This window comes from Erythranthe guttata, chromosome 9 (genome assembly GCF_056151865.1).
Source record: "Erythranthe guttata isolate IM_541 chromosome 9, IM_541, whole genome shotgun sequence".
Taxonomy (NCBI): Eukaryota; Viridiplantae; Streptophyta; class Magnoliopsida; order Lamiales; family Phrymaceae; genus Erythranthe; species Erythranthe guttata.
The window spans coordinates 1839022-1852715 of record NC_142541.1 but is presented as its reverse complement, the minus strand read 5'-3'; the positions used below and the strand labels follow the sequence as shown (position 1 = coordinate 1852715).

The window sequence follows — 13694 nt, the reverse complement described above, 5'->3', positions numbered from 1 at the left end:
ACTAATATATATATATATATATATATATATATATATATATATATATATATATATATATATATATATATATATATATATATATATATACATACGGGTGGGTACGATGCGGTTACACGCATATCCTTTTCGCTTTGTATTCAGTTTAAAAAATTTCCTAAATACATATATTCATCCTATATTTTTTTTAGCGGTAAATACCTGTTAATTTCGGCTGAATACATCTATGGAAAGATATAAACTTACATGCGTTTGATTCCAACCTTTGTTGGTGGTCTTGCAAATGAAATCATCAACAAAAAAAAAATTATCGTCTCTGAAACTTTGTGGCAAGGTAAAGTTTAATTGAATCAACATTAACTTGAAGAATGTGATTGTCCGTTTTATTAACTTGAAGCCTAGTTTTATTGCACATTCCTATTGCATGATCGATATTCGTATGAATGAACTTGAATTTCAACCTATGTGAAGGGAGTTCGGAGCACGACACGTCGTTGAGAAATTCGATTGAAAATTTATAACTTGAAGCAAATAAGTTATCTTTTACCATTATTAATATTTTTCTACCCATTTTTAAAATATTATATCTAGTCTTGTTAACAACAAACCTAATATAGAATTTATTACCTAGATTTAAATGAGTTTAATTCGTCAAAGTAATTAAAATAGTTCAACGCACATAATATACCAAACAATAAGTTTACAAATAAAAAGAATATATGATATTACATTGTTGTTTACTCAACTTTTAAATATTTTATCGAGTTGTGGTAACAAAATACATATTTTAATGTGTTTCCCAATTTAAATGGGTTTGGTTTTTTCGGAACAATAAAATAGTAAAATATACATAATTCACAAACAAATAACTTAAAAAAAAAAATTATCATTTCTACCATAATAAAATTTCATTCACCTATTTTTCAAATCTTGTATCTTGTAATGGTAATGAAATAAATATTTTAAAATTTATTTTACTGAAATTTAAATAAGTTTAGAATAGTAATTTAATTGAAATAGTTCAATACAAATAACTCACCTAACAATAACTTACAAAATTTGTTATTTTAGCATTAAATAAATATGTCCACCCATTTTTTAAAGCTTTCGTCTTACACAATAGATATTATAAAAATTATTTATTTAAATTTAGATGGGTTTAGTTAGTTAAAGACACTAAAATAGTTCAACCCATATAATTCCCAAAGTAATAACTTTTAAAAATTATGATTTGGCAATTACTATATTTCATTTAACCATTTTTTCAGTCTCATATCTAATTGTGGTAATGAACTTAGTTATCTCAGATTAGTCTAATAGATTAAAATAGTTCAATGTAAATAATTCACCAAAAAAAATAATTTTAAAAATTAAAATTGTTATTTCCCCTTTATAAAATATTGTTTACCTTTTCTTAAAATCTTGTATCTTGTGATTGCAACAATATAAATATTTGAAATATTGTTTATCTTAATTTAAATGGGTTTTAATTTTGTCAAAATAATTAAAATACTACAACTCACACAATTCATCATACAATAACATAAAAAGTGATAATTACAATTTTACCACAATATATAAAATTTTATTTACCCAGATCTGAACCTTTTGTCTAAATGTAGTAACGAAATTATTTTTTTAAAATCTATTCATCCCAATTTAAACGGATTTGGATTTATTAAAATAATTAATTCAACACACATAATTCCCCAAACAGAACCTAAAAAAAAAATATCATTTTAGATTTTAAAATTTTAGTTATCATTTCCTTAAATATTTAACTCTAGTTGTTGTAATGAAATATATATTCTAAAAAATATTTATCCCTGTTCAATTTTAGATATGTGTCAGAATATTAAAATAGTAACCAAACAATAAATTACAATAAAAAAAATATTAATTTACCATTATAAAAATATCATTTACCAATTTTTAAATTTCTTATCTCGTAGTGGTAAAGAAATAAGTACTTGAAAAATTATTTACCGAAATTTCCTCAAAAGAAATAAAACTATTTATCCAAATTTAAATGAGTTTGTGATTAGTTAAAGTAATTAAAATAAGTCAATACATAATTCACCAAATAATAACTAACACCAAAAATAATTTACCGTTATAAAATTTTATTTACATATTATTAAATATTTTATTTAGTGATGGTAACAAAATGGGTATCTTATAAATTATTTACCCAAATTTATATGGATTAAGATTTTTTAAATAAACGTTGACAAGAAAATATAGTTTTAAATAAACTCAAATAGTTCAAAGTTTAAACCACATAATTCACCAAACAATAACTAAAAAAATAAAAAGTTATTATTTTTTCATTACTAAATATTGTATCTAGTAGTGGTAACGAAATATAAATTTTAAAATTATTTATCGTAATTTAAATGAGCTTAAGTTAGTTGTGCAAGATACTAAAATAGTTCAAAGCACATAAGTCACCAAAACATAACTTTAAAAAAATGAAAATTATTAATTTTACAAATATCGTTCACCCAATTTTTCAAATCTTGTATCTCGTGGTGGTAACGGTATACATATTTTAAACATTATTTATCCATATTTAAATAAGTTTTATATTTTTCAAAACAATCTAAGTATTTCAATACACATAATTCACCAAAATATAACTTAAAAAATAATTTCTTTTTATTTTACCACTATAAGAAAGATCCATTTTTTGAATATTTTGTCTAGATTTAGTAACAAAACAAATATTGTATAAATAATTTATCCCATTAAGTGGGTTTGGGTTTGTCAAAACAATAAAAATAATTAAATAAACAATCATTTAAAAAATATAAATTATTCGTTTACCATTATAAAATTTCGTTTATGAAATATTAGAATCGAATAATTATAATATAATCATATATATAAGATAATTGCACTTTTTTGCTTATATAGCTTCGGTATACACATTTTCATATAATTTTCCTTAATCATTCCATAACCATGAATATAAATTTCCATATAATACGTAGTAACTGTGCATGGTTTGAGGATATTATTAATTGATTTCATAATTATGCACAATTTAACTATATTAAGGCAAGATGGAGTAAGGTCAACATATTATCAACAATGGACAGTGAACATGATGAACAACTTAAAAAAAAAAAACAATGCAAAAAAATATCAAGAATAACATGATAATAAAAAATAAAAACAAATAACAGTGGATAAAAATAATCAAAAATGGATATCATAATATTTACAAACTACAAAACATTGAAAAAATATAAGGATTGATTGATTGATTGCTTGGGGTGGGGGAGGGGCTGATATGTTTAATGAGTAGGGATGGGGGCTGGGGTGGGGCTAGGGGTGTAAATTAAATTGTCAATATTTCCATGATTTATTTATTACACAATGATATGAATGGAAATAACAATTAAAAAGCCGATTTTTTGGAGAGTAAATGGAAATCTTGAAATGCAGTACAAAATAACCAATCAAGTTATGAAAAAAAGACGAATTTTGTGGATGATGTGGTAAATAATTAATAAATAAATTAATCCAAATTATAAATATTTTATTTTTAGATGTCAAACATACAATTAAAGTACTTATGTAATCATTGTACACAAACTCTCTCAAAGGAAAAACCACTTCAACATGAGTAACGAAGAAAAGTGATACACAACTAAAACAAATAAATAATTAAACGATGATAAACCTATTGAAGCTCTACTGAAATTACCTAAACGAACACACTATTTAAAATAAATCGACTTATGTTTTGTAACATCGATACTTAGTTGGCGATTCACCAAAAAAGAAGAAGCCAATACTATTAATTTTTCCAAATTATAACTATTAATTTCTCCCTTCAATACCACATATGATATTCATCTATAACTTTTAGCACATAAATCTTTCTGCGAACGACATGATTGGATCATATTGAAATCAGAGTTCAATGAATGGTCTCTTGCAGAATTCTCCGATTCATAGGTTGACATCATATTCATTTGGAAAAGAAAAACTTAATATACTAATAGATTATAAATATAAAAATACGATTTTTATTTTTTACCATTGAAATTTAAATTAAAGTGTAAACTAAATCAATCAAAGATGATATGAAGGAATCTTGGAATATTAAAGACTCATTTGTATTGGTGATTTGATATTTTAAATATGTAATACATGATAACTTGAAATAGTAATTGATAAATATACTGCATAATCTACTGTATAATTCGAAATATACTTTTTTTAAATACTGTATTCGAAATATACTGACAAACATACTGCATTTAAATTGTTAAAATATACTGCATTTAAATTCTTAAAATTTCAAATTTCAAAATATTGCATATTTATGAAATAGTATAATTATTTTTAATTTGAAATATGATATAGTAAAAATTATATACAAAAAATATTGTATATTTATTAAATAGTTCAATTAAAAAATAAAACATTTTTTTTATTATTTTAAATGGAATGGATATTCGAATATTCCAAAATATTGAAAATATAAAAAAAAAAAAAAAACATATTCCTTTATTTTAATATTTTAATATTTAAAAAAATGTTTTTTCTAAAAATTATTTGAATATTCGTAAAAAAAATTGAGTTTCATGAATTTTTTCAATAAATATATTTTGAAATACTGAAAATATGAATAAGATTTTTTATTTCGAGTTTATAAAATATTAACTTTGGAAATAATATATATACATGTGGTAATTGTTTAAATAAGTGTATAAATGTTAAATACGAAATAACTTAAATACATACATAAATAAAATTGACAACTCACCAATTAAAGAATCCACCTCATCAATTGAACTTCAACTAAGCAATTTTGATAAATGACATCATCATTTGCCACATGTCAATCATTGAGGGCATATATCATCTTTTTATATTATATATAGATATTAATGAAAAGAACAATTTTATAAAATTAATTTCAGTGAATAATTCAAGAAAATGAGTTCTTATAAATAAAAAAACATTGGGCGATATCATTCTTTATTGTAGTTCGACATTGTCGCGTGTTATTACAAACATCTTGCTTTGCTCCAGTTTGATTAAGGAAACCAATCTATGATATGTTAGTATTTAGCTTCTAACCTAGCCAAGGAAAATCAATAGTAAAAGATTATTAGCATATGAACAAAAATAAGAAAATTAAATTAAATATACATATGTATAAGCAATAAGATTGCATTGACACATTGCAAAAAAAAGACCATATTACAGAACGTCATCCTCACTATTGTCTATATCAAAAACTTCACTTATATTCATATCCATAAAATAAAAAACAATCAAAATAACGTTAAAATGATGCACTTGAACATAAGTATAATAAGTGTGTGCGTATAATAAAGTAGCGAGTCAAATATTATGAGATATTATAATAAAAATCATGAGAGCAAGAAAAAATAAAATATTGAGCCTTTACTATGTACTCTTTGAAAAGTGGTATAAATATGGTAGATATATGATTATATAATCATCGAATAATGGAAAAGATAATTATTCTATAATTCAGGAAACAAAAGTATTAAAAGTTTTACAAAATAAGTAAATGAAAAGTCTTTGAATTCAATCGGTCAAATAAAACTAATCAATATCAACATATACAATTATGGAAATATACAATTATGGATATAATTGATAGAAATAAGTCAATAACAAACGTTGAATAATGATACATATATATATTGTTAAATTATAACAAAAAATAAAGGTTGTTATATATATAAAATATTCACAACTGAGATTTATTGCATAATAATGAAAACAAATGCAGTTAAAAAATAATATATGCAAACCGTATCGATAAAAAATGTAGGACCGATATTGGATTTGTGAGCAATATCTGCACACATTAACAGAACGTTAGAGTAAGTATATAATTAAATATACATGATAAACATTGTTAAAACAAATAAAAAAGTTATGAATATATATATATATATATATATATATATATATATATATATATATATATATATATATATATATATATATATATATATATACAAAAATATGTTATAATATGATAGTTGCATGAAATCAAATAAAATAACTATTAAAAAAATAAATCACAGTCACTGTTATGTACAATTTTTTCGTTTGCGGAAGAGTAGAACTGTATTAGTTTAGGGTAAATGAAATGGATGAGGGATATATATAGTTATCAGTCATCCCACATAAAATGCAAGATCCAGAGCGTGGAACGACTTTGATTGATTTCCTACACGAGATCCACATACATGGATCAAAATTATGATCAAAATACGCGTTGCAAAGATAACATTGTTTGGACTGAGCGCAAACAATTTTTTTTGGTCTTCATAAAGTACGAACGACTTTATTTAATAAACTGCATGAAAACAATTAAAAAAGTATGTTAAAATTAAAACTCAAAAGAAAGAAATACAAATAGTACTAATATGTATATATAAAAATAATTATGAATATAAAACTATGCATAGATACTTATAATAATCTATAAGAAATGATAAAAAAATGTAATATGAAACTGTAGAATACGAACATTGTGCATTTTGTAATCGAATGGTGGTAGATAAAAATGAAATGAACATTGAGGGGTTTATATAGTATTGAAAATGAACTTAATTCTATGGATAAATTAAAAATTCAAAAAAATTATATATTAGTAAATGAAATCAAATCAAACAAATAAAGGAAACAACCTAAAAAATAAAATAATAACTTGTGGAAAAAAATCTTGCAATATAAAATCATTAAATATGAAGATACGATTTTTTTTTTTTACCATTGAATTTTGAATTAAAGTGTAAATTAATGATATGAAGGAATCTTGGAATATTAAAGATTCCTTTGTATTGGTGATTTGATATTTTATTTGAAATAGTAATTGACAAATATAATGCATAATTAAGTATATAATTCGAAACATATTATAAAATTAAATAGTGTATTTGAAATATACTGACAAACTACTACATTTAGATTGTTAACATATATTGCATTTAAATTGTTAAAATATACTGTATTTAAATTGTTAAATATTAAAATTTCAATATATTGCATATTTATTAAATAATTGGGTGATGACGATTGACGAGGCATTATGTGTATCCACGAAAGAATACGGATTAGATTCCTATACCATATGGCATTAATACAATACAAATATTATCTTCTTCTTCTACCATATAATAATAATAATAATAATAATAATAATAATAATAATAATAATAATAATAATAATAATAATAATAATAATAATAATAATAATAATAATAATAATAATAATAATAATAATAATAATAATAATAATAATAATAATAATAATAATAATAATAATAATAATAATAATAATAATAATAATAATAATAATAATAATAATAATAATAATAATAATAATAATAATAATAATAATATGGTATAATAAAAATAATATACAAAAAATAGTGTATATGCATTAAATAGTTCAATTAAAAAATAAAACATTTTTTATTATTATTTTCAATGGAATGGATATTCGAATATTCCAAAATATTGAAAATTAAAAAAAAAACAACAACAACAACATATTCCTTTATTTTAATATTTTAGTATTTAAAAAAATATTTTTTTTATGAAAATTATTTGAATATTCGTAAAAAAATTGAGTTTCATGAATTTTTTTCAATAAATATATTTTGATATACTGAAAATATAAATAAGATTTTTTTATTTCGATTTATAAAATATTAACTTTGGAAATAATATATATACATGTGGTAATTATTAAATGATTGTGTAAATGTAAAATAGGAAAAAACTTAACAACATCCCTAAATAAAAATGCCACCTAATCAATTGAAGAATCCACCTCATCAATTGAACTCCAACTAAGCAATTTTGACAAATGACATCATCATTTGCCACATGTCAATCATTGAGGGCATAAATCCTCTTTTTTATATTATATATAGATTATGACACCCCTTGAGGTAAGGTCACATTACGAAATGACCCTCATATTTGGGTAATTACAACCACCTCCTTCAACTATAGATCTTTTTACACGTTCATCCGTATGGTGTTAAATTCAACAACATTTTCTACATTCCCTGAAATGTTCTCCAGTTTATACTTGTTTTGTGCATAAATGCAATTTCGTAAGTACCATAATCTGATATTTACAAGCCAAGAGATACATCTTATGGTCAGTTTGTTTTAAAATGTTGAGCTTGAATAGGATAAAACGAGTACAAACTGAAAAATATTTCATATAATCTAGAAGATTCCACTAAACTTAACATAAGGATGACCTTATAAGAAAATTCATAATTGATAGACGATTGGTAATTACCCAAAACAAGGGGGGTTTTCGTAATTTTGATCCTACTTTAGGGGCGGTGGCCGTAATTTACCAATTTTTTTTTTAAATATGGTTGAAACAACGATTTTCAAGCCAGATGACGCGCTTAATATAGTCCATAGTAGTAGCCCCACACGTTTTCGTGGGCCCACCACCACAGTCGTCATCCTTTCTTCCTTCTTCTTCATCCAAACTTTCTCTCTCTATCTCTCTCTCTCCTCCAATTCTGCTACCAGAAATCACGGCGGAAACACAGAGGCGCAAACTAGCAAAACCCTAATCAACCCCCGCTTCTGATAACCTCGTCTTAAAACCCAATAAACCCTTGTAGTAAAAAGACACTCGCTAGCTTCGGACACTACTGAATATAACCCGTATAAAAAAGATCTAATTTTTCCGTTTCCTTTTGTACCTACTCTCTCTCTCTCCTCTCTTTCTCTCTCCTCAATTCTCATCCTCTTTCCCCCACACTTTGAAACAAAACAAACCCATATTTCCCATCAGATAACATCCACCTCAAACACACACACACACACATGTGTATGTGTGTGTATATATAGAGTCGTTTACTGGTAACAATTGGGCTGGTGCAATTAATTGTTTTTTGGTAGGACCGCCGCATGTTGGTTTTTTTGTCCCCTCTAGAAATTAAAACCCTTTTGCTTCTTCTTCTTCTTCCTCTCTTATCCTGGCCCCCTTGATTTTCTCTCTCTTCATCTTCTTAATTAATTATATTTTCTATTTTTTTAATTTTTTTTTGGGGAAAAAAAAAATAAATGTCGCAGAAGCGGCAACAACCGGAGGAGGGCACCTCTTTCGACGAGCGCCGCCCCAGAAAATCGCCGTCTTTCAGAAGGTCGAATTTCGTTAATTTTTTTAAGTTTCTTGATATTTAATTTTTGTCAGAGAATATTCATTTGCCATTTTATTTGAACAATTTTTAGCTTTTTTTTAAGAAACTTATAAGCTATTAAATTTTTGCTGTAATCTTGTACAGTGTGGTGAGGGATGTAATTAACCTCTGCAAATTACAAAATCTCATCGAGCCCGTTTTGGAGCCTCTCATTCGTCGAGTTGTAAGTTCGTCTTGTATACGACATTTTTTTTAAAATAGCTTCTATTTGAGTAATCAATTTGGAATGAGGTAACTCGATTAGGAATAAATATAATCGGGTTTTTTTTTTGTGTTCTTGACCGTACTTAATACTTTTATCAACGAAACTCGTGCATGATAATTATAATGAAGAATTATGCTGCGCATCGTATTATAGTGAAGAGAAGTAAGTGGCATTTAGTTGCTACTCGTAAAATCTACTTCGATAAAAGCTCTGATGAAAATCATGAATCGATCTTTTCACGGAGCTTGTAAATGTATCGATTTATCGAACAATCTATTTATGATAATGTTTTCTTATTTTCGTTACTAAATTACTTTACCGTATTAATTGTAATGTTGTCGCAAGTAATGAAAAAATACGAAAAATTCTTAATGTTTTCAGAATGTTATGAAAAAATACGAAAAAATTTCCTCTGCTATTTATGATAATGTTTTCATTACTTTACCGTATTAATTGTTCGATTTATCGAACAATCTATTTAAGATAATGTTGCCGCAAGTAATGAAAAAAATTCTTAACATTGAATTCGGCAAAGTAGGAAACTTACACGGGATGATTTTGTAATGGTAGAAAATAGTAAAGGAGAATTTGGTAATTTCGCTATTTCAAGAAAGAAGTGTAGTAAACCGCAAACTTCTATTGCTAAAACAATGATGTGACGTTTTCAGGTAAAAGAGGAAGTCGATTCGGCATTACGAAACTACGCAATAAGTATGAAACGGTATTTCTTCATATCTCTTACTAAAAAATTACACAGGACACCGTTTTCACTTAAATTTCCTAATTATTTTTTCGGTAAAAAAAAAAATTAATTATAGGAATTGCGGGAAAGAAATACAACAAAACCCTCCTGAATCACGGAGTTTACAGTTACGATTTCTAAGCGCTATATGTCTTCCCGTATTCACCGGAACACGTATAGAAGGAGAAGGGTGCTCGAATATGGAAGTTGCTTTATTCGATAATCTAATCGGAGAAGTTATTTCCGATGGTATTGGATCCTCTGCGAAAGTTGAGATTGTAGTTCTTGAAGGAGATTTTAACGGCGACGAGAGAGAAAATTGGACTTTTGACGAGTTTAGAAATAATACGGTGAGAGAGAGACAAGGCAAGAAATCCCTTCTGAACGGGGACGTGATTGTAAATATTAAAGATGGCACTGGTTTTTTGGGCAATGTTATATTTACGGACAATTCGAGCTGGACAAGAAGCCGTAAATTCAGGCTAGGTGCTCGATTTATGGATAATATTGGTGATGTTAGAGTAAGAGAGGCAATTTCCGAACCCTTTGTTGTTAGAGATCATCGTGGAGAACGTAAGTCCGGTTTTTTTTTTTTTAATTGTGAATTTATTATAACTCTATAATTATAAAAATTAAATGTTATATTTACGTTTTTGTCACGTTTTATTTTAGTGTACAAGAAGCACCACCCTCCATCACTTTCCGATGAAGTATGGCGGCTAGAAAAAATCGGTAAAGATGGGGCTTTTCACAAACGTTTGAGGAACGAAAGAGTCAACACCGTGCAAGACTTTTTGATGTTGTTCTTCTTAGATCCCACAAGGCTTCGTAATGTAAGATTTCTTTGTTTCTTTTAGATATTTTTTAATAAAGAATTGTGCGATTATGTATTAGTTAAAAATATATTAACATTTTATTATCGAAAATTCCTACAGATTCTTGGAACAGGAATGTCTGGTAAAATGTGGGACATCACAGTCGAGCATGCTCGAACGTGTGTTCTTGACAAGAAATTATATTTATACGGTCCCTCTCAAAAAAATGCCGTTGTTTTTAATGTTGTTGGAGAATTAATGGGGATTTTCTCGAGTGGCAATTATTTTCCCGTGGATAACCTCTCCGAAGCAGAAAAGGCAAGCTTTATTTATTTTAACGAATTGCTTCGGTTCTTGATTCTTTTATTGGGCGCGAAAAAATAATCGAAAAGTAATTGCGCGTCGGGTTTATTTTTATTTTATTTTTGCAGGCTAATGCCTACGTGTCGATTATCTCTGCATTTCAAGATCGAAAAAAGATCGTCCCTTTTGAAGACGAGTCCTCCTTAATTACTCAATCTTCTTCAAATTTGCCGTCTGAGGATTTAACTTCTCAATCTTATTTGCAACAAAGTCCCTTTTCACCGAACTACATGCACTCGTCATTTTCCATCGGAGGATTCGATGATTGCTTGTCAGGTGGCGATCTCACGTGTGACGAGCCGCTGGTGTACAGTGGACCAGCTGCAGACAGTTTAATCTGCGACAATCTGAACGAGCATTTGGAGTATTTTGAGACGGATTTTCCGATACACGGTGCTGTAAATTCTTTTACAGCGTGTTCTTCGAATCCTACTATAGGTAAAGCTCAAAGGGGTTGGAATATTTTAGTGAGTGTATTAAGATGGTGGTTTACGATTAAGAGAATTAGGGCTCGAAAAAATACGGGTTAGTGCAATTCACTTCGTAAAGAAATCGAATGTCGCTGTCTGAATCGTGATCCCTATGCAGTTAAAATCGAAAGAAGATTTTGAAGTTTGTTTTATGTATGTATTCATAGTATATATATATATATATATATATATATATATATATATATATATATATATACACTTCTGCTGAGGTGGATTTTTTTTTTGGCGGGGAATTTGTATATATTTTTAGTTTCTTAGAGGTGGTCTATTTTTCATATGACTGCCACTTTGTATAAATTGAACCTCTTGTAAGAGATTATCTCTTTATAAAAGAAGAAGAAATAAAGAATTGATTTTGACTTGAAATTTCTGAGTGCAAAATAAATAAATAAATTGTCTCATTAATTTTATATTTAGGGTAAATTACAGCTGCGCCGGAGCTAATGTCAAATTACCAATAACAAATTATGAAAAAACCACTCATGTTTGGATAATTACGACCACCCATCAAATATGACTCTTCTTATACGTCCACCCTTGTAGTGTTAAATTCAATATAATCTTATAGATTATGTGGAAAGTTTTCTAGTTTGAACTCGTTCGTGCAAAAATGCAGTTTATGATGCACTATAATCTGATATTTACAAGTCAAAAGATATATTTTATGCTCATCTTATTTTAAAATGTGGAACTTAAATAGAGTAAAACGAGTACAAACTGGAGAGTATTACACATAGTCTAGAAGATTCCACTAAATTTGAAATCGCAAGGGTGGACGTATAAGAAAATTCGTAGTTGAAGGGGTGGTTGTAATTACCCGAACAATAAAGTTTTTTTTTTCATAATTTGGCAATACTTCAGGGGGTGTCCGTAATTTATCCTAATTTTTGTGGTACCAAATACAATAATTAAATTTTATAAAACAAGTACATAAATACATTAAATAATAACCGTGGACGTGTGATCCAGAGGAAAACAGTTGCGTTGATGACCTTGGCTTCCGGTGACCTGAAAGAGAGAAAGCCGGACTGATGCCGGAGTTAGCACTCCGACGATCAAGTCAGTGATAGTGTGATTACTGTATTTCCTTAGGATTCAGGATTTTTTGTATATGTTAAAGTAAAAGAGAAACTCCCTTTTATATACCCTTCTACTCGGAACTCGAAGGCCCGGGAATTCCGCGCTAATTGCAGATGACAGTCGTCCTTCCTCGAGCAGCCCGGGCGGCCGGGGTCATGATGACTCCTCCAATAGGTCTGTTGACCTCATTCGGTGCTAGCCGTTGAGCCGCGCCTGGGCATTCCGCCATAAATGCCACTGTCAGAGCATTAAATGCGCCGTCCAGCATTTATGACCCCCCCGACCTGTGAAAGCTCCTCGGGAGGGAAACCAGGCCCTTCGTGGATCGGCCCTTACGCCAATGGGCTGGGTGACCCCTTGGGCCGTTTGTACTGGTAAGCCCACCCTTTAATGGGCCTTGATAGTTGGGCCCTTGGCCCTGGACCGGAGAAGGATAGTTCTGGTCCGGATCAACTAGTCCCCCACTCCGGGTTCTATCTCCGAGTTTAGGACCCGGAGTTCACTCGGTTTTATTTTCCCTAACTCGGGCGACGTTCAATCAGCCGCGTCTTTCAAGTTAGCCGCCTGGTCTTCTGCGCCTTTCACACACAATCCTAGGTCCCTACAGCCCACGCGGGGCTCCTCGCTTTCCGTGCGCCATTACTGCCGGCGGCTCTTCGACTTTATACCATGCTTTATCTTTGAGTAACGTCCTTTCTTTACCACTTCTAATCTTCACACATCTCCTTCACTCTCCCTCTTAATACCTTTCTTCCA

At 28.2% G+C, this 13694-nt stretch overlaps 1 protein-coding gene across 2 annotated transcripts; it reads left to right on the top strand.

Moving 5' to 3' along the window:
- Nucleotides 1-8465: 8465 nt before the first annotated feature.
- On the top strand, nt 8466-11986 carry LOC105952198 (calmodulin-binding protein 60 A). Of its 2 annotated transcripts, none has more exons than XM_012975724.2 (7): nt 8466-9185; nt 9327-9405; nt 10116-10168; nt 10266-10762; nt 10862-11022; nt 11125-11322; nt 11436-11986. In XM_012975724.2, the coding sequence occupies exons 1-7, from the start codon at nt 9106-9108 to the stop codon at nt 11895-11897; spliced, it is 1530 nt and encodes a 509-aa protein (XP_012831178.1). In that variant the 5' UTR covers nt 8466-9105; the 3' UTR covers nt 11898-11986. The 2 variants fall into 2 exon arrangements, with proteins under 2 accessions (XP_012831178.1, XP_088679608.1); XM_088823482.1 differs by having other exon boundaries at nt 9015-9185; nt 9327-9776; nt 9931-10168.
- The last annotated feature ends 1708 nt before the right edge of the window (nt 11987-13694 follow it).